The sequence below is a fragment of the Anser cygnoides genome, chromosome 23, assembly GCF_040182565.1.
Source record: "Anser cygnoides isolate HZ-2024a breed goose chromosome 23, Taihu_goose_T2T_genome, whole genome shotgun sequence".
In the NCBI taxonomy this organism is placed as follows: domain Eukaryota; kingdom Metazoa; phylum Chordata; class Aves; order Anseriformes; family Anatidae; genus Anser; species Anser cygnoides.
The window spans coordinates 6,225,582-6,251,993 of record NC_089895.1 but is presented as its reverse complement, the minus strand read 5'-3'; the positions used below and the strand labels follow the sequence as shown (position 1 = coordinate 6,251,993).

General features: G+C 37.2%; 1 protein-coding gene across 4 annotated transcripts; it reads left to right on the top strand.

The window, feature by feature from the left end:
- NADK (NAD kinase) lies at window positions 1-25,905 on the top strand. Of its 4 annotated transcripts, XM_066982229.1 has the most exons (13): window positions 3,919-4,071; window positions 6,807-6,892; window positions 8,476-8,689; window positions 13,654-13,737; window positions 17,158-17,287; window positions 17,510-17,618; window positions 17,865-17,950; window positions 18,249-18,351; window positions 19,184-19,335; window positions 19,878-19,977; window positions 20,622-20,779; window positions 21,888-21,970; window positions 22,585-25,905. In XM_066982229.1, exons 3-13 carry the CDS (start codon window positions 8,517-8,519, stop codon window positions 22,724-22,726), a joined length of 1,320 nt encoding a protein of 439 aa, XP_066838330.1. In that variant the 5' UTR covers window positions 3,919-4,071; window positions 6,807-6,892; window positions 8,476-8,516; the 3' UTR covers window positions 22,727-25,905. The 4 variants fall into 4 exon arrangements, with proteins under 4 accessions (XP_013050254.3, XP_047923489.2, XP_066838330.1 ...); XM_013194800.3 differs by lacking the exons at window positions 3,919-4,071; window positions 6,807-6,892 and adding an exon at window positions 1-20; XM_048067532.2 differs by lacking the exon at window positions 6,807-6,892 and having other exon boundaries at window positions 3,915-4,071.
- The last annotated feature ends 507 nt before the right edge of the window (window positions 25,906-26,412 follow it).

The window sequence follows — 26,412 nt, the reverse complement described above, 5'->3', positions numbered from 1 at the left end:
ATCCTGCTGTGAGATAGGAGGTAAGTCCCAGGTGTCTATTTTCATAAAGAATAAGATATATTTGCATAATTGTTTACATTTATTTTCGTATAGAGAACGATATGGAGGTGGGAGAGATCTTTGCTTGGGATAGTCCTTACTAGTGATGAGACAAAATAAGTACTTTTCACTTGCTGAAACTTCCTCAGGATTGATGACTTCCAGCTGAGGCATAAATCAGATGCCAAGTATAGTTCAAGCCAAATCATTGTTCATCAAGATGGGACAGTCGTCTTTACTGATCATACTTAGTAAAAATCCTCAGTTGTGGATGTTGCTCAACACTGTGACAGCTCAATAGTGGTTAGAAATTTTAGGGGCAGTCCAAAGCCATGGACTGAATCAACCAGCTGTGAACATGTGTTTCCGAAAAAGAAACTGCCTTTAGTTACAGACTTACTCAGTTCAGCTGCTCTCTGCCATAATCACTGTACTCTTTGGGGCAGGAGAACTTTCTGAAGCTGAATCCTCTCAGTGTTTTCATTCCAACACTGAAGCCTGTCAGCAGTGAAACTGAAAAATGGGGAGATGTTTAGAATTTGCTTAGGACTCTCAACTTCCAAAGGAAGATCCAGAAGTGTGAGTGGCTGTTGGTCTTGTACACTAACAGGAGCAGATCAGTGGTACAAACCCATTTTTGTCCCATAATTTAGCATGAATCTAGATTGTATTGAGTATAGGATGTTAAATTGAATTGTATGAGCTTGAAATTTACATTTAGCCACATGTTTTGTCCAAAAACGTGAAAATGTGGTCACTGGTCTCATCCTTGTGGATCCCAGATAATCAAGTCCAACGAGGTAATCAGGCTATCCAGCCTAGTGCTTTTTGCAAGTCTTATCCCTAAGTCGTGTCACATGGCTAGCAGGCCATCTGAAGTGTGGCTTTATATTACTTCTATTCACTCATCAGAATTTCTCCTTAAACTCCTTTAAGAACATTTTCTACTGAATAAGGTTGTCTTAACATTGCTAAAATTTCTTCAGAGACTTTATGAAAGCTGTAGTCTTTGTTAAATGGAGCCAATGCACTTAGAACAATCTGGTATGTTTTTTTAGCTAGCTCTTTTGTATAATGGGGCTAAATTTTTGGCCTTTCACTCGCTCAAAGAATTTGCACGTTTCCCCTTTGCAATATTCTTTGCATGTTAGATTTCTCCTGCTTCTCTCCACTCTCTGTTACCTAAGTTTTCTTTACTGGCTGCCAGCAGCTCTCAGTGCTATCCTTGCATTATCAAAGACGGTTTGTATTGTCAAGTGGACTGAGCGTGGGGCTCCATGCCAACATTCCTGATTGCTTATCTCAGCTATGGCACAGAACCCTTCTGCAAGTCAATTAATCTAATTTCCAGTCTTTAAAATGGGGATGAAGACATTTACGTAACTATTGGAGGTATTTGTAATCAGCCTGAATAATGAATGCAATGCTGTGGCGTGCATTACTCTGTCCTTATGTCAGTAGCTCTGTAGTTTGGCACATTGATAATAGCTTATTTGTCACACTCATGACACTGTTTTCATCAGAATTTAAACTTGGTACATTTTTATTTCTCATGATTTCTAAGGAATTCTGAATCATTTGAGACAGTTTGAAATGAGGTTCAAGAGGTAAGAACTATGTTCTTCAACCCTCTTAGGTGTCGCTGAAGACAATTTGTTAATTTTTTCCTGTTCAGTGGAAACACCTTTTGCTGAAAGTAGGTTTGAGTTGTAGATGGAGACAGAGCAGAGCATCTCCATATCTGGCACCAGTCTTCTGTGCAATGAATTGGGCAAGCAATAGCATTTTTGTTAACTTACCTCTTCTGTTAATCTAAAGGCAAATTTATTTCACAGAACTGAAAGCCCTAGTAGAGAAAAAAAATAATAAAGCATGATGTTTTTATGCTTATTTCTCAGTGTTACTGTGAATGTTTGTTTTATTCAGTTTCACTTGATTCAGTCTTCCCTAGTGTTTTCTCTGGGAGAAAAGAAGCACAACCTGGTTAATGAGCTATGTTGTTCTGATTATGCTCTTTAGTGAGCACACGCTCAAAAGTGATGTAAGACTTCTATTTCTCATGGCACATCAATCTGTATAGAAGGGAAGAGGTGTTACCAGTCTCTCTGTTACATGCATCCAGATGAGCAAGTAGAGCTGCCAAGATCACTGCTGAACCTGGGCAGCTCGGAGCTGCTATTGTAACTGTAGCTCTTTTATAAATAGGATAGGCTCAGCTGATTACACTCTTATCTGATCTCCATCAGTTAATGAGGATAAGTGTTCATCAAGTCCAGAGTTCATGCCTGTTGCAAAATGTTACACGCCTGTATGATGTAACTGTGCTTAGAAAAAAATTGCCACCTTGAAATGTTTGTTTTATAACAGCCAATATGTATTCTTTTTAGAAACGGTTCTAGTGGTGCTTCTATCTTTCATCTTTACGGATTTGGAAAAATTCCCCACCCCCCAGAGCCAACTCAAATGAAAATTTGCTCTTTGGTCAGCTTTTGTAGATGGTATTTGGGTATGGACAGGCATAGTTAACAAAGGCACTGTGTCCAAGCGTGGCTCCTGCTGAAACATGTTTTACTGCAATTTTTGAGATAAATGCCTTGACTTTGTGTAACTTAGTGCTATGTTCCTTCCTGATGCCATGTTCTGTTGTCCCTTTGCAGTTTGAACATCCCTTTTAAGTACCTGAAAGACTTGTGAGTCTCCAAGCTATAACTGACTTCATAGAACTGTGTATTGTCTCATTAACTTCTTGCAGACTGGGCTGTTAGTATGGCCTGGAAGGAGGAATAAAGCAAAAGTTTGACTCAGAACAATAGCTTTACTTAAAAAAATAATAATAAAAATAATGATATAACATTTCCTATGGTGTTTCCCCTTATGTAGCAACTACTTCCCTCTTTTCAGGTTTGCTTCTTCATTTACTGACTGTCACTTCTTTGCGACTCCGCACTTTCCTGAAAATCTATATTTATACATGAAGAGGAAAAAAGCCAAAATTAACACATTCTCAAATTGTGTAACTTGGGAACTCTATAGGTTTGTCCTGATATACAATCTAGTACATGACCTCTTGTATGGGTAGAAAATGCAATCTGGATGTTAGAAAACCTAATTCTTTGCCAACCGTGAAGGAGCGCTAAAAAATTAGTTTCAGAAGGACAGAATGAAAAACAGTTTCCTGTATTTTAAGAGCTTCTGTCTCTTGTTGAGATGAGTTACCGAAGGAAAGATGAATGTCCACGTCCACGACTGCTGATGTATGGCAGGGGGGTGTGAGCACAACGCATGCAAGCCACAGCCAGGGCAGCAGGAGTGCGAGGTGTGGCACGAAGCGACCAGGGCCAGCTGGGTGCACAAGTCTGTGCCTGTCCTCAGGCCTGCCCCGGGAGCGAGGAGGTGTGTTAGGGCTCCGAGGGCTGCGTGTGTGCATTGAGCTTGGAGCTGCCTGCCAAGGCTGGCCGTCAGGCAGCCACAGCTGTGTAACGCTTCGCCGTGCGCTGCTGGTGTCCTCCGAGGGCACCGCGGCTGCTCGGGGAACCCGCGCCTGGTCACAGCAGCTGTTCCACAGCTCCTGTCTGTGTGTCATGACATTTGGTCTGGGCTCTTTTTTGCCTTTAGCTGGGGACTAACCGTAATTACGGCTAACTCCTAATTGCAAACAACAAGCAGGCGCTCTATAGCTTAGTGAAAACAACTTGTGCGCGGGCCCGTCTCCACACAAACCAACAGCTACCCCGCTGGCTGGCACAAAACCCTCAGCCGGGCCGCTGAGCTGCAGGAACGGCCCAACCGGCCCGGCTCCACCTTAATTAAATCGACTCCGGTTAATTACACTTGCCCCTGGGCCGCACCGCTCATGCGCAGCCGTGGCCGGGCCGGCGCAGGCGCTGGGCGGGGACGGGACGATGGAGGCGCGCAGGGGCCGCCGGCCCCGCTCCCTGCCCTGGAACCGCCACAGCCACCACAGCCAGCGCCAGCGCCATAACCACCGCCACAGCCGCCGCGGGCGGCCGGCCGGCCTCTGAGGGAGCCGCGGTGAGTGGGGAGCCGGGCAGGGAGCGCTGAGGGGTGGCCGGGCCGGCGGGAGGGCGAGCGGTGCGGGGACGCGGCTGCCCGGGGGGCTGAGGCGAGCTGAGGGGGCCGCCACCTCCCGGCGGGGAGACCGAGCCTCGCCGCTGTCAGAGGGAGGCTGTGTGCTGGTGTTTCTGGAGGGGAAGGGTTAAAGAATGGGCTTGTTTTCCCTGGGTGTTTAACACGTGATGGTCATGCTATCTGTGGTGTGGTGGTTTTCTTTTTTTTCTTTTTTTTTTTTTTTTGGTAGAATGTAATCAAAAAGATGCCACTGGATTTCAACTGCTTCCAGGCAGCTGGATTTCAGTGCGGAATATTATTCATGTTTTTCTTCAGACAGAGAATAGTGTCCAGGATATGAAGATCTTTCTTTACGCAGCGTAGCGTCCAGGATACGAAGATTTTTCCTCACACACAGGATAGTGTCTAGAATACGAAGATTTTTCCTCACATGCAGGATAGTGTCTAGGATATGAAGATCTTTCTTCACACAGGATAGTGTCTAGGATATGAAGATTTTTCCGCACACACAGGATAGCGTCTAGGATATGAAGTTCTAAACTTAAAGAAAAAAACCTTGTCTATCCCATGCAGATGTTCCTTCTTTTTGTAGTTTTCTAGGTGAGAGGAGGTTTAGTGCCATGGGGATGGAGTCATGTGCACGTAAGCTCTATTGGAGTGCTTTGTTCAGTAAAATGTAATAATAATACAAACCACTACAGAATTAAGTGATTAAGCACAGAGGGGTCTGTAGCAGCAGGGCAGCTGATACCAGTTTTTGGATACAACATTGTTGTCTCTGCTGTAATACTAGAGTTGATAACATGTTACAGAACTAAGAGTTTCAGCGGGCTAATGCAGTTTCTAAGAAATTAGTAGAATTGCTACAGTCTCAAAGGCATGTTAAAAGTAGTGTATTTGGTTGGGACGGAACCTGCAGTAATCCCCTCATTGTGAGGATTTAGGGTAATGCATTTCACAGAGGAAAACTTTGTTACAAAACAGTAGCTGACAAGCAATCTCATGCAAAGAATGGTTTAAATTTCTGGATGATTTGCAGCCTTATGCGCCTTGTGTAGCTCTGTGCATCAGAAGAGCATGATTCTTATGCTATATTCAGTGTGATCTAACAGTGGTGAATATTGCATTTTAAGATGAGTGCATATGACTCTAGGCTACCAGGATGTGGTTTACATATGTATGAAGGCTTAGTAGAATTGTTTCAAGCTTCTTTTATAGCTAGAATTCTTAGTGTAGGCCTGGAGTGTGATTCCTTAATAATAGTTTAACTCGTGGGCTGTTATGGTAGCACTTCCTTCCATACAGAGGTGGTTTGACAAAACCTGTGTCAAGTTTTGGTTCATGGGAGTGTTCATTTGTAACCATGGAGAAGCTGAAGATGGGATAGGCTACAATAATATATTTATTTATTTAGGTCCAAGGTGACTCAACTTGCTACTTCGTGTCATCGTAACAGGATTTCTATTGTTCAAGTGTTAAATCTCTCTCAGTTGTCATTCGTTCTGTAATGCTATGCTTCTAAATCTTTTCTTTTTCTGTTTTTCTTAATTTTGGATGTGACTTAGACCAGAGCAGCCTTTTCACTCGTTTGTTGATTTGTGCTTCAAGTTTTTGGATCCAATCCTGGGAGCTGTTCAGTGATAGTTTTGTCCTTATGTCAGGTCTGCTTATTTAATAAAGGTCTTGTGAGGGGACGTTAATTAAACAGTACATGGTGTAAGCTGTAGTTAAAACATCCTGAATTGGAAAGCATTACAAGGGAGGAATATCAAGTTCTTAGGCTGTATTTAGTAGTAGATCTGCGCAATGTCTTTATTCCAGTTTTGTGCTAATCTGATTTTCTTCGCTGACAGCATCTGTCAGATCAAGATTTCTCAAAGTCACTTGGAAGCACACCTCATTTATTACTTCTGATATAAATTATTTTTCTCTGCACTTCTTAGTTAATGATGATGCTATGGAATAGGATGGGTGCCACGTCCTGGGCTGTCAAATTTTTGTGTGTCTATCTTTAGTACAGTTTTTTAAGAAATAACTAAAAATTGTGACTTTTGAGCATGGATGTGCAGGGGGGATATATATAAAGGGATATATGAATATCTTTGAGGAGTGTGTCTCTGAGAATAAGTTAAGGGATGATAAGAGACTGCTCACTGCTGCTGGCTCGAGAAGCCTGTTCAGACCCAGTGACATAGATGCGTCAAATGCAAGAGTAATCTACTTGTTATGATTTCTGGTTATAAAGAATGATCCCTAGATTTAGAAGTATAAATTATTGTGCTTTTTTTTTTTTTTGGATATGTTAATTTATAGGCCAGAAATGATGATAAGTACATTGCACGTTTGAATATCTACAAACAGATGGTAAATTAGTGTCAAGTTTTCTAACCTCCTTTATGGCTTTTTCGTAAACCTAATGGATAAAGTGCTCTTTATTAAAATTCAGAACTTAAAATTTTGGATTCTTCCTATATTTGATTGGGAAAACCATTCAGAATCCAGTTAGCCTGCAGGGGAAAAATATAAATAAAATGCTCATTTGAGACTTGTTATTTCAGAGATTACAGACAGTGAGCTAGTTTGAGATTATGATTTCAAGAACAAACACTGTAAGAACTTTCCTCATGTGCGCACAGATGCTAAATATCTGATAAAGTCACTTCTTTTCTGAAACTTAGATATCTAAGCAACCTGTTTTCTGTACCTGGTTCAGAAACAACAGCCAGGGATGTATTCCTGAAACTTGATGAGGCTGTCATTACAGGTAATACAAATTAAAATCTAATAAAACTAACTTCTGCTGAGTCAGATTTTGCAGTATTTTACGGATGCGCTTGCATGATCAGAGAGAATTATTCACATGAATCAACTGGTAAAAGATTATTTTAAGCTTAAAGTTTTCTAAAAAATGAAGCTACATTCTTCTAATTTCAGCTGTCAAAAATGTGTTGAAACGAGTATTTCCTGAGTCATGGTCACAGGTAATACTAAGCAATGAGTAACCAACAACTAAGCATTGATATCTTTACTAGCACAGGATCTTATCAATTAATAATGGTTGACTCTAATTGTACCTCTTTGTAGTGATGTTTTTTTAGCGTAGGCATAATGTGTACAGTAAGAGCAAAAATAGATTCTAACATGGTTAGGTGGCGGTTCTGTCTAATGAACCAGTATTCCTTATAAATTACTACATTTTGTCAATATTTTGTTATCTAAAAGTTGAGATGCTGTGAAGTGTAGTACTTGTAAAATTACTGAGATTTGTTATCCTCTTAACTGTACAGCCAAATACCATTATTCCATGAGTATTTTCCAAGCCCCCAAGTCTGTTTTAACAGTTACAATAATGTCCCGATCTATTCTGTACAGGATACAGTAAGAGGCCCAGCCAATGTGCTAAAAGCTGTTTTAGAAACATCTGCAAAAATTTAATGAGCCAACATTTTCTTCTGTGTCGAAATCATCTGAGGAATGTACTGTTCCTCTAGACTTCATTATTTCAGATACTGCTTGTGTACAGTTTAGTGTTTCTTTACACACTGAAAGTTGCTTTCTAGTTTTGTGACAAGGCTTCTATTCAGTTCAAATAATGATGCAAATTTAAATGTGAGTTTTCTTTTATTTTTGGGAAGAATGGATATTTAAATTATTTCTCTTTTACTCCTGCAAAATTGCTTTCTAGCCAGCTGTTTGTTATCTTACATTTGTGCTGATTATTAGTGGAAGTGAAATACTTCACATTTGTCCTTATTTCATCTTGTTTGTTTGGACCATCTCTTCAGTTTGTCGCAAATGATTCGAGAATTTCAGTTCACTTCAGTCAGAACTCTGACTTGTCTTTTGTCTCTTCTCGGCTTGGTTTTAATCTCCTTTTAGTTGAGAACTGAAGTTTATTAAGATTGTCACTATTGTATTTTCTTTTCACTTTGACATTTTTTCTATTGTAGCTTATCCTGGTTTTGTTTGATGTATGTATCACTTAGTAGATGACTCTATAGATATCCCCAAGTTCTTGATTACTGGCAAATAGTTCAGCTCTTTTTCCTCTTCAGTCTCTAAAATAAATTTATTTTTGCTGGATATAACTGGAGACGCACTGGTCTTGAACTAACGGTGTTCAACAGCTTCAAATGGAAACTGCTGTAAATCTGGGAACATATGAGTTTTAATTCTGCTCTTTTTTCTTTCCAGTGTCTTCTGATGACCTTGAAGAACTTCTCAGTTGCCCAGATGCTTTTGAGAAGTGTCTACCAAATTGTGTCAACTCAGTGTGTGATGCTCGCTAATACTGAGATTTTTCTTCTCTCCCTTTTCTATCCCCTTTCCCCTCATATTTTTCTGCAGGAATTAAATTTCTCCCTCTCTGAGGTTCTTCCACTTCCAGTATGGAGGTGAATCAAGAAAAACTGTGCACCGGTAAGGCTGATGTGGGCGCAGATTCTGCATATCATTGCTCAGCGTGTCACGATGATGAGGAGTGGAGCAGTACTAGCCGGGGACGAGCTAAGTCACGAAGCCTGTCTGCTTCTCCAGCCCTTGGAAGCACCAAAGAATTCAGGTATGGCTCTTGTTTCTTCCTGCTCTGCTATTTAAAAAAAAAATAATAATAATAAGAAGAAGAAAAATACAATTATCTAGGTTTTAGTTTTTGCTCCTCTTTTTAAATAACCATAGTCTTAGAGCTGTGTTACCTGATAATGAATAGAAAGAACAACAAAACCCTTTTGTGGTAGTAAATGGGGTGGGAGATGATTAGAGAGCCATCCTGTTGTGGTCCATGCTGTGAAGAGGATTTGAATTTCTGAAGTAGCCGTGTGTGTGGTCATCTCTAAATTGGCATTCATGTGAGTAGGTTCCGGTTGGTTCTCACAACTTGCTTCTGGTTCAGTATTTCTTGGTAGATGTTAAACTGCTTTTTTTGTAGATGTGTTTCAGCAACATTCTGCATGTGCATGTATGACTTCTTAAAGCAAATGGCTAATGTGTTGTCTTAAAGCTTTCCATTTGAATGCTGTCTGAAGTCAGTACATCAGTCTGGATTCAAGGAAGTGTTTATGTTTAGAAATGGCTAAAGGAAACATAAGAAATCCTTTTTTGAAGACAGACTGAACATGAAACTGCTATCTGTAGTGTTATGTATTGAAATTCTCTCTTAGTAGAGAAACTTAGTTAAGAAAGTATGGGTACATTTCCAGGTGAAGGATTTTTTTTTAAATATGGGAGCTTAGAAGGTCATTGCCTGTAAACAGGTAAACACAAAATGGTTTGAAATTTGAGGAACCCCTTGTGCCTAAACACTTGACTTCCAGGGTCTTGGGATAGACTTGAACTTTGAATACTTAAGTACGTCATATTTCAACCCAGCTTCAGAAGTTTTAAGTACCTTCCAGAAATAAAATGCAAATGCATCTTTACGGAGTGATGTTAATTTATAGCCTGATAGTTGCTCAAGTCACAGCAAAGGAACAGTTTTGTTTGTAGTTCCTGATCTTTGACTAGTTGGCAGAGTTTTGCCTCTTGCTCAACCGCTTGCTTTTTAAGGGATTTAAAATGTACTTTAAAGGGTTGTTAGCCTAAAATGAAATCAGAAATTTAAAGGTGGGGACTAAACTAGGAACAGACCTGTGATCAAAATGGCATGGCTGTCAAAGCAGATATCTGCAGTGTTTGTAGTCTCAAAAATAATCCATGAACACTAGAGTGACTTCTGTGAGCTTTTATAACTGCTCTAGCTGGAGCTGTTGTGCCGTGCATCAAAAACGTGTATGAGAATTATGGTTAAGGTAAGATGACGCAGCACAAAATAGGTATCACAACAGTGAGAAACGCCCATCTTTTCTTTGAGCCAAGTTCCGAATCTAGACTCAAGGCTCTTGTCACGTGGGCGACTTGGACAGATCTTTCAGTTTTGTGATCTTTGGACCCACTGTAAATATCAAATAGCATGCCGTGGTAGCAGCGTGTCTAGATCTTGTGGGAAGCGTAGCAGAACCTCCTTATATTGTGATCCTGCATAAGGCTGAGAGGCATGGACAGAATCACAGAGGCATTGCTCAACAGGTGAAATTCTCCTCCAGAGTTACAACTTTGCTGGTAGAATTGCTGTTGCAAAGCAGAGCATATGTGGGTGAGACCTGAAGATCCCAGGGGAAGCTTTATGGTGAAGAGAGGTATAATAAAAGGCTTTCATCTAAAGAGGCTAATACTTGGAAATACTTGTTTTGCATACGTAGTTCAGTCAGTATACTTTAATGTTTTTGGAAAATGTTCGCAAAGGGCTGTGCTCTGACTGTGCTGCTCTAGCTGCTATGCTCTGTACCAGAGTCAACAGGTAAGTCTTTACACTAAAAGCCTGCTGTGAAACTGGTGTGGTTTTACTTCTCCGCTTAAATCTTTAGAACTGAGAAGTTAGGGTAATTGTTTACAGTATTTTTTCATTAAGATGCTCTACATTTATTAACTGGCTGTCCTCAAATTAGTGTAAAATTGTCATGAGGCATTTTGCAGAACGTCAGACTGAAAGCGATCTCAGGTTTGCTGTGCAGCATTCAAATTGAAGTAGATGCCTATCTGCTTTGAATGGGCAAGTATATCTTTGTAAAAGATGTATAACTTCCAGTGCAATGCTGCTCATTCTTAGCAAAGGCCAAGTTGAAAAAACAAACAAACCCTTAACCAAAATCTATACATATTATTAATTGGAGCTTTTTGTGCACACATTAATCTCTAATAATACAAGTCCTTGCTCATTTTTCTCTTTTAATGTAAATAAGAAACTTTATAACACATGTAACTAATCCAGACAGATAAGAATATTACCATGCCTGGATTTATAAATGGAAAAAAAATATTTGAATAACAGCTAGGTATCACCTCTGTGTATGTGTTGTAGGAGATAAATTTTAATTATCAGTATTCAAATCTTGCACAAGAATATTTTCTTGGACATGGAACAAATGAGATGTTGCAGCTATTAATTAATTTTATTGTATTTTTTTTAACCTGTCATCTATTTCTGATTTTTTAGTAGATGTCTGTGGTTTGTTGTGTCTTTTTTTGGTGTTACAAGTGAGTCATCTGGCTGGTCTGAGCTACTTTACAATATACACAATAAAAGGCATTGTGGCAATGATTTACTACTAGCAAAGAATAGTTTTGTTACCAGTTCCTGTGTTAATTGAATTAAGCACAAGAAAGGCATATTTCCCACCTGTTTTTAGTTAAATAATTCTAGCAGCTTTTATGTAACATTTCAACAGTTACGTGACGCAAGCTAGTTTTACTCTCTATCATATACAGATTTGCTGAGGGGGGTAGTGGGGGGGAGTGGTAAGGCAGAACAGTTCTGACTTGCTCCAGATAATCTCGTCCTAGAGCTAGGAGTAATCCTGTGTTCTGGGCGGGATTTAAGTTTGAGGATAAATGACTCTTCAAATCTCATCTCATGGAAGACAAAGTCTGTATTAACTGTAATTGGATAAATGAAAAATTAGCAATTTTTCAACGTAATCCAAAAATACTTAGTTTGAAGATTGGAGGCAATGAATTTTAGAAGTCTCAATGTCAACATATCTTTTAGATTTATGTAGGAGTAAGCAAAGAAACTTAAATTCTAGAGAGGAAAGATGATATAAATCTTTATTTTGAGATCTCTTAGTAATGAAATCCTGTTAGTGTCATGGTAATTCTGGTTTACTTCACCAATATTAAGTATTAGCAGTATTAAGACTGTCGTAGTTCATGAAAACTACTAGAAAAACAGGCTTCTTGACATTTATCAGCTAGTGAAGTGGAAACCTTACTATTGAAACCTTCCTATTCCTTCCTTCTCTCCGTGATTGCTGGAGTTTCTAATTCAGGGTCAGTGCTTAAGGAAGTTGTAAAATATTTAGAGTGCTGGAAAACCGTGCCCTTTTACAGTCCTGTGCGGTTGGCCAAGGTACACTTCCTGGCTGCAGTAGTACTGTTAGCAAGTCTGCTATAGACTGGAAGAGGTGAAGTTACCAAGCAACCTAAAAGTAGTTTTGTGAAAGTGAGGTGTGGAGGGTCTGTTCTATTATCAGTGTTTCCACTTGCCTTGGAAGTGGCAAGCTGTATGTCCTGCGAGATTGCTGTGTGATCTGTTTCTTTATGTGGTGGAATTCATGCATGTCACTAAATGGTAGAAGGCAAAACTGCCTGAATAATGCTTCATTGCTTGTTCTCTTAAGAATTTTGAAAAAAAAAAAAACAAAAAAAGTTAATCTCAGGCCAGGATGTCTTCAATTTATTTTTCAAGGGATTAAATTAACCTTACAAGCACTCTGTTAAATAGCCTATTTTAGAAAAGTCAAAAGCCTTGTGTTCTTTGTGGGAGGTGGAAAGAAATGGAAACCATTTTTAATGTGATCAATAAAAAGGAAATTTAAAAAAAAAAAAGAAAGAAAAGCAGGTAACCGAAACTAGTACCTAATAAAATGAACCGAATTCTGATGTACCAGATACATATCTCTGTATGACTTAGAATGTAAAGACCTCTGTTTGTTAGTTTATTAAGTACAAAGATACAAACTTAAAAGCAAGCTTACACAATTGAGACATAGTTACTATGATAGACACACAGAGTAACAGCAACAACAAAATCTGAAGGTCTTTTCCTCCTATTGTGAGATTTCTTTCTAACTGCTTGTCAAGACTTACACTTTTTCCTTAAAAAAGGAAAAACCTTAAAAAGCTGTGTAATGTGTATTTATACTGGACTTAATCATTCTGCATTTCCTGTTCTAAAACTCTATGCTCCCAGATAAGTTGTAGTTCTTCAGGAAATGCAGAAAAGACAAAACAGAGGAGTTGAAAAATGCGTTCTTCAGTTATTTAAATTCTTTATTATTCTAACTTTGAAAAAAATATCTTTTTAAAAATATGTATTATATGGCTAATTCTGAAACAGGAATTATTTGTACTTGATTCCATAAATGCAGGAGTTTTCCTTTGCACAGTAGTGAGACCTTGAAAAAGGTTATGTTTTTATAATTTGAGATTTATCTACTTCTTTTGTATCCCTGAGAGACCAATGTGCAGTTTTGTTTTGTAGTACCAAGGAGAGTTGTGACTAAATAGAAACTTTGCAGGCTTGCAATGAGTTCACAGAACGAGCTTGAGGAAAATTTGGCCATCTCGTTAGAGGCTGTGGTGCTTCCTCTGTGCACAGTGAAGTTTAAATGAACGCAAGAATATGTGCCTAGTACTGCCGCTTAGCCTAGCGTTTAGCCATGTCAGGAGGGCATAAGCTGAGAGTGAGGTTTCAATCAAAGTCACTGTCAAGGAAGTAGGTACAGGAGTTAAATTTTAGCTTTGAAATGTGTGAGCTAATATGTGTAAAATTATATTGGCTACTCAACCACAAATGTAGGTTTAAGAAATGGACTTTGTCCTTCGTTGCCTAACATGACTCTTTCAAAGATGTGGTTTTGGTGGTTGGGGAGCTAATAATACCTAGTTTGTCATCACGTTTCTTTTACTACTTTAACTTTTTATGTCCAGGAGAACACGCTCCTTGCATGGACCATGCCCAGTGACCACATTTGGACCAAAGGCCTGTATGCTGCAAAATCCTAAAGCGATTATGTAAGTACTTGCCAAATGAATGGTTTTGTGCTTATTCTATGTGGAAGACGATAAGTTTACTTTTCTACTATTTATCCCCCAATCAGCATGGTTTGTATTTTACCTGATGTTCAGAGACTTTTATGTTGCTTGATTGCCAAGCTCTAGGGTGTGCATTGCAAAAATTGGCATGCAGTTTATATCACATGCTGATCCTTTGAAGAGTCTGCCTGAGAAGAGAATGTACAGCACTGCTGAACTGGATTCTCAAGTAAAACCAATTAAACATGTGTTACCTTGATCTGCATATTAAAAAGTATATATTTGAATGTCACTGTTTTTGTTTTCTCCGTGTTATGATAGGATAAAATCAGTATTTCTCTGTATGGACATTTAGTAGTCTTGCCAGTTGGAATAATTCCCTCAGGATAACAGACATAAAAGGGAATTAATTTTACTTTTACCTTAATAATTCATGTGATGTTCTGAGGCCCACAATCCACTATCTAAACTAATGGAGTTTACTCTTAACCCAATGTATATATTTTGAAAAGAAAATGAACCATTTCACATTTAAAAAAAAAAAATAGGATGGGGCATGCAAATAGTATTAAGTACTAAAATTTTGTTTAGACATGTTTTGCATAATCTTCAATCCTTAGCTCATGGTCAACAGTGGCAATGGTAATAAAGCTTCTCCAACAGAACCGACAGTAAACTCCGTGTGTATCAACCACCCATACAGCAATTATGGTACAGAGAAGCAATTGGTAGCGTTTTCTTTATTCCACAAAGAAAAGTGTTTCTCTGTGAGAGAAAAACAAAAATTTTTATGGACAACACAAGGCAGAGGAATTGCTCTGTGTACTGCAAAATCTCAGCTGAGGAAAACCTTGTCCCTCTTGGTATCAGGCGTTTGAGGTAGTGGTTTGATCTGCAGCACTTTCTGTCTGAGTATCATCAAGGCAAGGTTTTTTTTAGTCTGCTGATAAATTTAGCGTGAAAGTAAGGGTTCATTTCTACTCAGCAGGCATGCAAACATATTGTCTCCTTTTTAAAAGTTCTGTTTTATTGTTTTGACTTTACACTTAACATATTTGAATTAAATATTTATTTCCTTAAATCTATACCTAAAATAATAGTGGTCTTCCTCTAAGCAAGTTGGTGGTACCTTAACATTTCCTACACAGGTGTGGCAGAAATCTTGCAGTATGCGAGAAGTCTGAACTTCCTTATTCTTTCCATTTCTTCTAACGTTTGTGGCTTGCTATACTGCCCTGTGTGTTTACCCACCTGATCCTGATGAATATGCTCCTCCCCATGGGCTGAGCCAGCACTGGACAATATAATAATAGTGTCAAGATCAGTTGAGTACAGAGGCGGTAGGCAATCCTAAATACACGCTACTTGCCAGGGAAAAGCCTGCTTACACAGCGTTCAGAATAGCTGGGGAGATAAGGGCATGCTTGGGTCATCAAAGAAAAGGACTATTTGACAATCAAATTGCAAATTACTATTCTTACTACTTGTAAGATTTTTTTTTTTGTGACTTCTTGTTTCTTGTGGCTTCTAAAAACAAGCGTATCCTTTTTGCTTGTGTTTTTTCTTCTCTACTGTCACTAGTAATGTGAAACTCTCTTCACTGGAGAGGATATAACAGAAAATCCTAGTTTTTATCTTTGGGCTTCGGTTAGTCAAGGTCTTGGTGTCTATTTAAATGCTAGTGTTGAAAAAACTGCTTTCTGAAGGCTGTATTTTTTTTGAAGTATATTTTCTGAATATACTTTATATAAGGGAATTTTCTGTAAAGCCTCACAACATTTTATTGGGACTGGTTGAAATATTTAGCTGAGGGGAAAAGAAAAACCTTCAGGGAAAAATGTTTTCTTTTGAAGTACCAGTTTCTTAGGAAGCGATAAATGCCTCAGCCTTTTTTTGGAACTGTTGCATTTGCCTGACTTCAGGAAAAAAAATGAAGATCTTAAAGCATGTGATGAATAATTTTTCATTTAGAACTACGTGGAATTGGTGAGTACGACTGAAGTGGGCCGACTGTCTTTTTGGTTTGAATAAAGATTGTGTTAGTTCTAGGTTTATTAAGTGAAAAGCAATGCTGCAATCTTTAGTTCTCTGCCAGCTTTACAAGGTAGCCTGGTCATGTTGAAATATTGTTGGGGGTGGTTTCTCTACAGCTGACTTTTGCCTTTTAACAGTATTTAGATTTGAGGAATTATTTAAAGTAACTCTTTTCTGTACTCAAGTTCATTTCTTTAGTCACGGTTTGAATTGGAAATAGCATATAAAACTTCAACTTTGATTTGTTTGCAGCTGTTTGAAAGGGCTAAACAAAGTTGCGTTAATCAGTTCAATTTTAGTTTTTTATTTTTAGCTATTGTCAAGTCAGAAGAAGCCTTCCAAATTCATAGTAATCTGAGATTCAGGGTGATAATTTCGACCAAGTATAGCATTTTCAAAACTCCCCAGCCCTGTGTCAGGGGACTGGGCTAGACTCCAATTAGTTGATTGAGGGACCCTTCTAACCTTCCCTCTATTCTGTGGTCCTTTGATTGTAAAATACAATGAGTTAAAGTATAAATGTGATGTTGAAAGCCTCTACGTGATCCTGAATATAACTGCATATTTGTACTCTTCTGTGTTATGTAATATTTAGAGAGAGAGTTGGCAGTGTTTGTTAGTAAAGGCTGTTGGTATTAGACTATTAGTCTATAGTTCCGGCTGTATTTATATAGAATATAAGCATTTTACTTTCCTTTTGAAAGTAAAAGGAGCTGGTTATACCATTTCCAGCATCAGCATCTGTTTTATTTTAACCCTTGAAATGCTAAATCCGAATCTGTAAATTTGGCTTGTTCAGCACATATACTAATCTGCTTTGCTTTACGGATTATATCTGCACCATATGGAAAAGGATGGGATGTCTGTAATGCACAAAATACAACTGTGAAATCATGGAGCTGAGAAGCGAATCCAAATGAAGAAAGAGGTTACATCTGGGTATTCCTACATCAACTAAATGTGTTACAGAACAACGTGAAGTTCTGTTACTGAACTCATTTTTACCCCTAGAAAAACACAAAAACAGTCGTGTATGTATATTTAGTTCTTGCGATTCTCAAGTCTTTGAATAGTCTTGATAATAAGACTTGTCTTGGTTTCATGCAGGGAAAAAAGCATCATTATAATTCCAAACTATTCTAATTTGGCACGTGATAAGATATATTCTTAACTAGCCAGAATGTTGTCAAGGCGAAACATAGTAACATTTTTGAAAATCTGTGGGCATTGCAGTGTCCCTCTGCCATTTCTTTCAGTTACTCAATGCTTTTTGTTTCTTTTATAATGACCTTTTCTGATAAAAAGATGTTTTAAATCTAACAGTCCTAAATATTTATGTTACATTGTGCTTTTTCTATTCTTTAGGCACATTCAGGATCCAGCAAGCCAGCGGTTGACATGGAACAAACCTCCCAAGAGTGTCCTTGTTATTAAAAAGATACGTGATGCCAGTCTGCTGCAGCCTTTTAAAGAGCTCTGTGTGTATCTTACCGAGGTAAAAAAAAAAAAGTAAAGTCCATTCTTTTTAAACTGTAACAAGAAACTTTACTTCTAACCTGTTTTCAGCTACTGATTTTGTTAAATGTGGAATGTGTAGACTTGTATAATGCAGATGCAGATTCTGTAACTGGTATCCATACATTTTAAACTAATGCAGATTATAGGCAGAGGGAAGTACTTTAAGAGGTTATTAACTAGCTCATTTTACCTTTTTTAGGTGAACAATATGATAGTGTACGTAGAAAAAAAAGTTTTGGAAGACCCTGCTATAGCTAATGATGATAATTTTGGACCAGTGAAGAAGAAATTTTGTACCTTCAGAGAAGGTATGGTAATGACTTTCTCGAAAGTAAAATTGGGGCATAGTGCATATTTGTCTTAACATTTTCTTTGTCATTGAATTAAATTTGTGATGTTAAGATGTCTCTTGCAAACAGTTGTTGACACATCCTAGTTAGTGTTTTTTTTTATGTTCGTGAGTTAATGTTGGCATGCTGCACATAATTTATGTTAGGAATTTAAGACCTTTGAAAAAAACTAATTCAAAATTTTTATTTCAATGTTGCTTCTAGATTACGATGATATCTCCAATCAGATAGACTTTATCATATGCCTGGGAGGAGATGGGACCTTACTTTATGCTTCTTCACTTTTCCAGGTTGGTCTTTATTGGAAATAGACTTAAAGGCCTCTTTTTTTTTTTTTGAAGTATTTGAAGATTTTCTTCTTTGTTACCAAGGGCTGCATTTGTCCTTTGTTTGTTCTTTTTTGTCAAGCCTGTTTTACCTGATACCTTCTGAAAATAATGCATATATGAGCTGCTTAATTTAATTATAGCTTTGTTTTTTATTATGAACAGTTGAAGTTACATCAATAGTCAAAATATTTACAGGCAATTAGTTGAAGTATGAATTGCTTTTATTCAGTAGCTTTTAAATTCTTTTCTTTATTGATAGGGTAGTGTACCTCCAGTTATGGCTTTTCATCTGGGATCCCTTGGATTTCTTACTCCATTTAATTTTGAGAATTTTCAGTCCCAAGTCACTCAGGTTATAGAAGGTAAATTTAAGGAGACAAGGTGTGGTGTTTCTTTTTTGTTACATTTTCTGTAGCTTTTTCCAAGACTGGTTAACGTATTAACCAACTCATTTAGGTAGTCCCATAAGATTGAGTCACAAGAAACATATACCAAACTAAAGTATTACATTATATTGACGCATTCAGTGCTGCTTTCTATACTGTTGTGTAAAGGAAAATGGCTAAGAAATATCTTCGTCCTGTGTGGAGCAAGCAAGTAGAGGAAGATGCAAAACGTACATTAAAGGACAGCTAAACTTACGAATAGAGTGTAGCTATGAAGTCTATGGTAGTCCGTTCCTCTAAGAAGTGCAGTGATTAAATAATGAGAGGTCAGGCATATGAAATAATTGAGGAAAGAAATAATTTGTTCCTTCAGTAGGAGGTTATTTGAGTTGCATCCAAAGTAGATTTCTGAAAAGATGTATAAAATTCTCAATTGCTAGAAAGTTCTTTTAATAGGTGTTTCTAATGCAGTCATTTTCTTCAAGCTAAGCTTTTGTCTCAGTGTAGATCACTTGAGCCTAACATTGTTTTCTAATCTTGATCGTATCCATATAGAACTTAAATATTCTTTTTACTTTATAAAGAAAGGGAGGAAGGATGGGGTTCAAATTTGACTTCATTTTTGCTCATTACTACTAAAATTCAGTTTTGAGCTTTAACCAAATGTAGACAATTCTCTTGTGAATGAAACTGGGGACATTGCACGGGAAATAGATGAATGATATTTCATTCAGGCTGCTAGTCATTGCAATTTTCTTTAATATACTAGCATAACTTTCTTGTACTTTCTCCTATATTTTACTTCTAGGCAATGCAGCACTTGTTCTGCGAAGCAGGCTGAAAGTGAAAGTAGTAAAAGAGCACAGAGAGAAGATGACAGTACAAAATGGTATAGAAGAAAATGGAGTGGTGCCTACGAATATAGAGAAAGAAGTGGGCAAGCAAATTATGCAGTATCAGGTCGGAGTGCAAAATAAGCAAAGGAATTAATATGTGCCTTGTAATTTGCTTTATACATGTTTTATTATCAGTTTCCCATTTTTGTTAATTTACTACATTGTCCCAGTAGTGTGGGACAGATCCATATTGATATAGGGCGCAATATGTACACTAAATAATGAGAAAATGTTGCACTTGATTTCTTTCTGCAACCGTAAGTGCTAATATTGTACTTTCCCGTACTAACATTTTCCGTCTATTTTGAAAATGAGTAGTTTTAAAATGGGATCTCCCAAAGACCTTATAAGTGAGAAAAAAAAAAAGCCCTGCACATTGCTAGTAACAATCTTCTGAAAATAACTCTTAATTCTTAACGTTCTGTAAATAAATAAATGAAAACTCTTCAGCTGGCACTTAAGGAAATGAAATAGTAAAGAAAGTCTAGTTTCTCAGGTACCAAATCAGTAGAATTTTTCAAAGATCTGGAAAACATGTTTCTGCTTGTCATTTAATCAATTGCCAAACCAGCAATAGCAGACTGGTGATATTTGATGTCATGGCAGGTCCTAAATGAAGTTGTTGTGGATCGTGGTCCTTCTTCTTACCTTTCCAATGTAGACGTCTTTCTAGATGGACACCTGATAACAACAGTGCAAGGAGATGGTGAGTCGTTTTCTTGAGCTAAATCGCTTGTCAGTTCATGTGTAGACTGTTGCTGTTGTACTGGAGAATGCTTTTTCTCACATTGAAACAAAATCTCAAGCTGCAGTTTCCTGGTGACAGAAAACATGAGGGTGTAAAGAATAGGTCAGATTTTTCATTGTGGAATGCATAAGTTGTCAAGGAAGCCTTAAACATAACGGTTTTTTGTTTGTTTACGGGCTTGTGGAGGCATGTGGCAGCTTCTTTGGGTATGATATTTTAGAGCAAGGGGCAAGAGGTAGCTCAATAGAAATTTGCTTGGATATCTGGAATTTGCTAAAGGGCTCAAATCTAACTGATGAAATACAGAAGCTCTTAACCCGTAATTCTTAACCTTTATAGGCAAATTTATGTCTCTGTTATAAATCCTAGGTTACACATATTTCTAAGTTTACACCATTTATGTGAGCCCATAGGACAAACATGCCATGCCAGGATCAGAAGAGTTTCTGACTTCTTGTGCTTCACAGAAGAATTGTAATCTAATACAAGTTGATATACTCTCTTGCTATATTTTCATTAGCAGTCCTATTTGTTAGTCTTCTTCCTAAATAACAGCACTGATTCTAATGTTAAAGGAAGTGAAATTTTTGCTGCTTCCCCAGGAGTCATCGTCTCCACACCAACTGGTAGTACTGCGTATGCAGCTGCTGCAGGAGCTTCTATGATTCATCCGAATGTTCCTGCAATAATGATCACCCCAATCTGCCCTCACTCATTGTCTTTCAGACCTATTGTTGTTCCTGCTGGAGTGGAACTCAAGGTTAGCTTATATTATTTCTCTTTCCAAGTTAAAAACTTTCACAATAACCATGTGAACCTGACCAAAACAGAAGAGGTCAGGATTTACCGTGTGTATCCTGCATTCTTTTGTTTGTAGGAGGACCAGATCAAGTCTGTTTGAAGAATGTATCTTTGTTTAAAATAATACGCCCGCTAGGAGAAGACTTTACACTGCTTTCTACTGGATTGCAGTTGTGTGAATGTCTGCAAAATGGGAGTACATACACTTACATTCGGGCAAAGAAAATTTTAAATCATTTCTGCTAGAGCCCATGTAAACCAGTAGAGTTTAAGGGAATGAAAAATTCTACTTTCATGGCTAAACAACAAATATTCTAGATCTGGAGTATATTAGTGGTAATACTATCTGTAACTCCCTGATCAATTTTGTTAATGGTGTTGTGCAGAAAAAAGTGGCCTGTAAAACCTGAATACAAAATGGACTTAATGGGTATTTTTAACAAATGCCCACAGTTAAGGAAGAACCCCTTCCAGCTTTCAATCTTCTTGTAATAATAAGCTAATATCCTTAAGGGCTATAAGGGCTCTCTAAGTATATTGAAAGATTAGGATTAAGAAGTGTACACTGGGGTTTATGTTCTTGTTTCATGAAATAAATTGAATATTTTATTTGTATTTCACTTCTTTCCTCTTAACAGGAATGCATGTTAAATATGAGCAAAACTTCCTAACTCTGACAGATTTAGATTCATTACTTATTAGAAATTTATTTTTCTGGATTAATTTAATATTTTTTCTCAAAATTGATGCTAGAGTCAACACATGTAACTGGGTTAAGGCATGCGCTGGCTGTAGCTGGAAGGTCTTTCTGTTTTTATAACCTTGGTATAAAGAGGGGTTTTTGTTTATTCCACATAGAAAAATATGTATATATCCCAAACATGAAACGAATATTTGGAACTCGTGTGTTATGCTACTGCAGTGCTGTAGTGGACAGCTTACAAATTTTGGTGCAACAGTAAAATTTGAGGTGTAAGTTCTTTACTCACAGGGAGGTTGGAGAAGGTGTTCCTTGCTCCTTGAAAAATTAGGTTTGGGACCTGAAGGTTAGTTTTTCTCTCTTTCAGATAATGCTCTCCCCGGATGCCAGGAATACAGCATGGGTTTCATTTGATGGAAGGAAGAGACAGGAAATATGCCATGGAGACAGGTGAAATATTTTCTTGATCGTAGTACCTCTTTGAAGTGTAGAAAATACTGATCCATGCAATTTTCTTGTTCTGTTCGGACTGTCAAAAGGTTGCTGGCAGTGAAGAAAACAGCTTTTATAAAGCCTAACGTCTCTCTAAGCACTTTTAGCACAGTTTGTGCTTTATTTCTCATATGAGTCTTTTAGATCTTACTATGAAAGCAAAGTATTAAGACAAAAGCATGTAACATTGCATGCTTGGCAAGGAAGATGGACATGTCTTGACACTGTCATGAACTGTCTGTTCCAGACACTCTGTCTTGAACTGTTTTATTTCCTCTTAGGTTGAAAAATACATAGGTCAGATCAGGAGGCTAGTAGGGATTCAAGCATCACATTTGGCATTTGGTCCTTTGTTATATGCTAGACTTCTTAGTGATGTCGCTTATTGCTAAAACTTGAAATTTCAAGGCCAAGGTGGTGGCTTAAATTTTCCTTTGTTTTAGTGTTGAGTTGGTGATGACCAGCAAAAGAATGCAGTGCTAGGCTGCCTAGTGATTAGAAGATTTAAAAATAAAAAATAAATTGCTGTTTATTGCCCTTGACTGACCTGGGATATTCCTGTGTTGTTGCAGTATTAGCATCACTACCTCTTGCTATCCCCTTCCTTCGATCTGTTTCCGAGATCCTGTGAGCGACTGGTTTGAAAGCTTGGCTGAGTGTTTACACTGGAATGTTCGGAAGAAGCAAAATAACTTCGTCGAAGAAGAATTTTGAGAGTCTACATCTAATGACTCATGGGAATGACAAGTGGCAGTATCCCTTTTATATGCTTTTAAAGTTTTTGCTAACGTGTGTGGTCACCATCTCAGACACATATATAGCGGTATACTTTATATCAGTCTGATCTGCTGATGGCTGGAAATATTGTGCTACTTCCTGTCCAGCAGGAAGAGAAATGGAAGAAGTGAGGCTCTGATTATTGTAATGCAATTTGATGAATTTCCTTTAAATGAGCAGTCTGAAAATGGGTTATTTCAGATTGGTATTGACAACCACATCTGTAGGTTTGATTGTAACACAACTTACCAATAACGTGGTAGGCTGTATGTAGATACATAATAGAAAAGTGGCAGTAGAAAAGAGGCATGAAAATAGTCTGTTTAATTTGTTATATATGTAATTCCATTTGTTAAGACTTCTATGCATATAAAAGCTCTAAAAATTACTTTAAAAAAATACAGCACTTCTTTTTTTAGCTTAAATACACCTCCCCCAGAACACCTCCCTATCAAGACAGCTTAAAATACTTTTTTCTTACTTGCAAATGTGACAAAACCTGTGAAGGAACACAGCTGTTTTTATGAATAGATGAAAATAGTGTTTAAAAAGTATACATATATATCTCCATAAGATATATAGTTCTCATGAAGAATGTTTTTTCTGAATAGATGGAATTAGTGAAAACTAAATAACACATGCACAAACACGTGCACACAGAGTGCCCATTTGTTTGAACGGTGTTTGACCCTTAGCTGTCATCACTGTGTAAATATCCTCCACTAGCATGGACGAGCATTTGCTTGTGCTGGGTTGGTTATTTCAGTGATCTTCATTTTTACAGCTGAGCTAGTTTGTAGCTCTGCAGTTCCTGTTGGTGGGAATCATCAATGTGTTGATTTTATTTTTGTTGATTCTCTAGAACAAATGGTAGCGTTAGGGACAATATAGTAAAAAATAAAATCTTGAGGTATTCAAGAAGAATCTGGACTTAACTTACTACTATATTGCATAGTGCTACTATTTTTTTGAAGACAATAGTGTCCTGAATGCCCTTAACTTCCACAGATATCTTCCAACTCCGGGTGCTGAGTAATACAGAAAGGGATACTGCATTGGTAGGCTGATAAATGAGAGGACACATTCCCAGTAGAGTAGCAATGGTGCCTTCAGCACATTCAAGATATTCTAAGTCTCATATGTACTTTTTTTAAGATGCTTTCAAATGTTTCTAACTTCTCTGTACATATTTTATTGTATGTGCTTTTATGAAAAAAAAAATAGTTTGGGAAAAAGAAAAGGGTTTGTACTGTACTTTAACTGAAAAAAAACAAACCCAAGAATAATGTTTACATTTATGTTCTCTGTGGTGCAGTCTCATGGTCATACTACCCAAACTTCAGCATTTTCACAGTGTTGCTGTGTTGGCCATTGAAGGAGTGGACATTATCCGTTAAATTTAAGCCTGCGTCATAAAATTGCGGAGGAGATAATTTCTTACTGAAGAAGGTGGGATTTCCTTGAAAGTAGAGTGAGAAGCTGTATTAACTTTTCATGATTGTCTTATGTTGTTTATGTGGTCCAAAGTGGTAATGGGAAATGTATTAATTTCTGAACTCTGCCTAACGTGCTGTGCTCTAATGGTTTAAATAATGTCTCTTCCATTTTGGATGCTGCCCTAGTCTGTCTAATTTTATTAAATTGAGATGAGAGCACTTTTCCATAAAAGAGGAGCAAACTCATAGTTAATGATTAAAAAAAAAAATCCCAATGAAATAGTGTTAATATAAATGAATATTCATTTTGTAAATTTTGTAGAGTAGAATATTGATTTACTTTGGTCTAAACAGAAAAATTTTGTGATATCTTGAGAATGTCAAGATAGCTTTTGAGATTTATCTTTCACTTGAATCTGCATTAATTGTTTTATCACTGTTTTGAAGCTGCTTACGGGTTTTCTAAGCTGGGGTATTCAGTTATTAAATAGCTGTTTACTTTTTGAGCTATGAAAAAAGCATCAAACTTTTTGCTTTGAAACTATTCTTTTATTTAAACATGCAATAATTGAGAAGAGGAACAGGGTATAGTGGCTAAATAAATATATTGTTTAGTGAAAAATAAGCAGAATACCAGGCACACTAGGAAGTGGAAATCATTTTGTGGAGGTGAGGTGAAATTAATGAGCCTTATCTATCTAGTATTTTTGTAAAGATAAAACTATATTCAGCACTTTTTATTTATGCTTTTATAATAGTAAAAGTATCATTTAATAAATTGTAGAACTTTAATTTGCAGAGTGCATAGTTCATGAAATGTAAACAAAATTTACCTATTTCTTCTAAATTAGATCTGCTGGAGTTGTCTTTAAATTTATCACGTACTGCAATTGGATTACTGGTTTTGAGGCTTCTGCAGTTTTGCTTGTACAACTTTTCCTGCTTGATAACAATATTATTTGGATCACTGCTCAGCCTAGTAGAGAACTACAGTCACTGACCACAGGAAAGTAAGTCATATGATGGCTTAAGTCCTTTGCTTTTTCTTCAGAAAAGCTCCTTTGATTATAATTGTACTAGCTGCTTTGTATCAAAATGCAACACAAATTACTTGCGTTAATACATTACGAATTTATTGAATTGTACAAAGTCTCTTTTCAAGGCCTTTAATCTGCAAACCAGCAATTCGCAAGCAGGCTAGTGAAGTTTGATCAGCACTCAAGTTTTCTGCATATTTAACTGCTTGAAGTGTGGGTAACACGTTCAAACTACATCTGAATGATAAAAGCTCTAACGCAGACTGGGTTATATTGGAGGTAAAAGCTTATTTTGCTGATGTAGCTTAATCAAACTAGTTTAAACTGTATTAGTAAAACAGAGTTTTGCTGATTTATTTTTATTTTTTAATATGAGGGTTGGAAATATCACTGTACCTGTAAACATTTTCCAGTCTACATAGGGCCAAAATGGAAGCTTGGAAATTGGTTAAAAAAAATAAGTCTCTACTAGAGAGTTCAAGTTATTAAAAACTGGTGTGGTATGGTATAAAGCAGAGTGTACTGAATTTTTGAAAGAGGAAAAATCTTGTTACATATTGTTAATGCTTTGAAAACTTGTTTTAAATATTGTTGAAATCGAATATTTTTCAATCCTTTCAATAAAATCTTTTTTGTAAAGTTGGATTTGTTTAGCAGCATTTGACTGAGACTATAAAATTAGGTATACACAATTGCTTACTTGGAAGATGAATATCCAGTGTGGGTTTCTGATGCATTATCTCACAGGATGGTAGTTTCTGTTTTTTAGAAATATATGTAAGGCTATTGTGATTGTGTATGTCTGATAAAAGTCTTTTCTTAAAAGTTTCAAAAATAAAAGCTTCTGGATTTAATGTGCAAGTTGAAACAAATCTTCCCTTCAGCTAGCTGGGCTACATTAACTAGTTTTTTTAAAGGTACAAAAGTGCAAATATAGCTGCTTTTAAATGGAGTTCATTTGCTTCTTCAGGTGCTTTAGAAAGAGTTTTCCGTCTTCTCTTGCCTGCCTAGCTAAAAACTCTTGCTGTCCATAGCCAAAATAATAACCCAGCATGTCTGTGACAATGGCACTTGATGGCCTATGCAAGAAGCAGGGAAACAGTGATGCCAAAGACTGGACCCTCACTTTTACAAGTAAAATGATTCTTTT

Excerpts from the sequence above, each read along its gene's own strand:
- NADK (XM_013194800.3), top strand. The coding sequence starts at position 8,517 with ATGGAGGTGAATCAAGAAAAACTGTGCACCGGTAAGGCTGATGTGGGC. Across the intron at positions 8,690-13,653 it reads GGAAGCACCAAAGAATTCAG|GAGAACACGCTCCTTGCATG; the intron begins GTATGGCTCTTG and ends TTTTATGTCCAG. Across the intron at positions 19,978-20,621 it reads AACAACAGTGCAAGGAGATG|GAGTCATCGTCTCCACACCA; the intron begins GTGAGTCGTTTT and ends CTGCTTCCCCAG.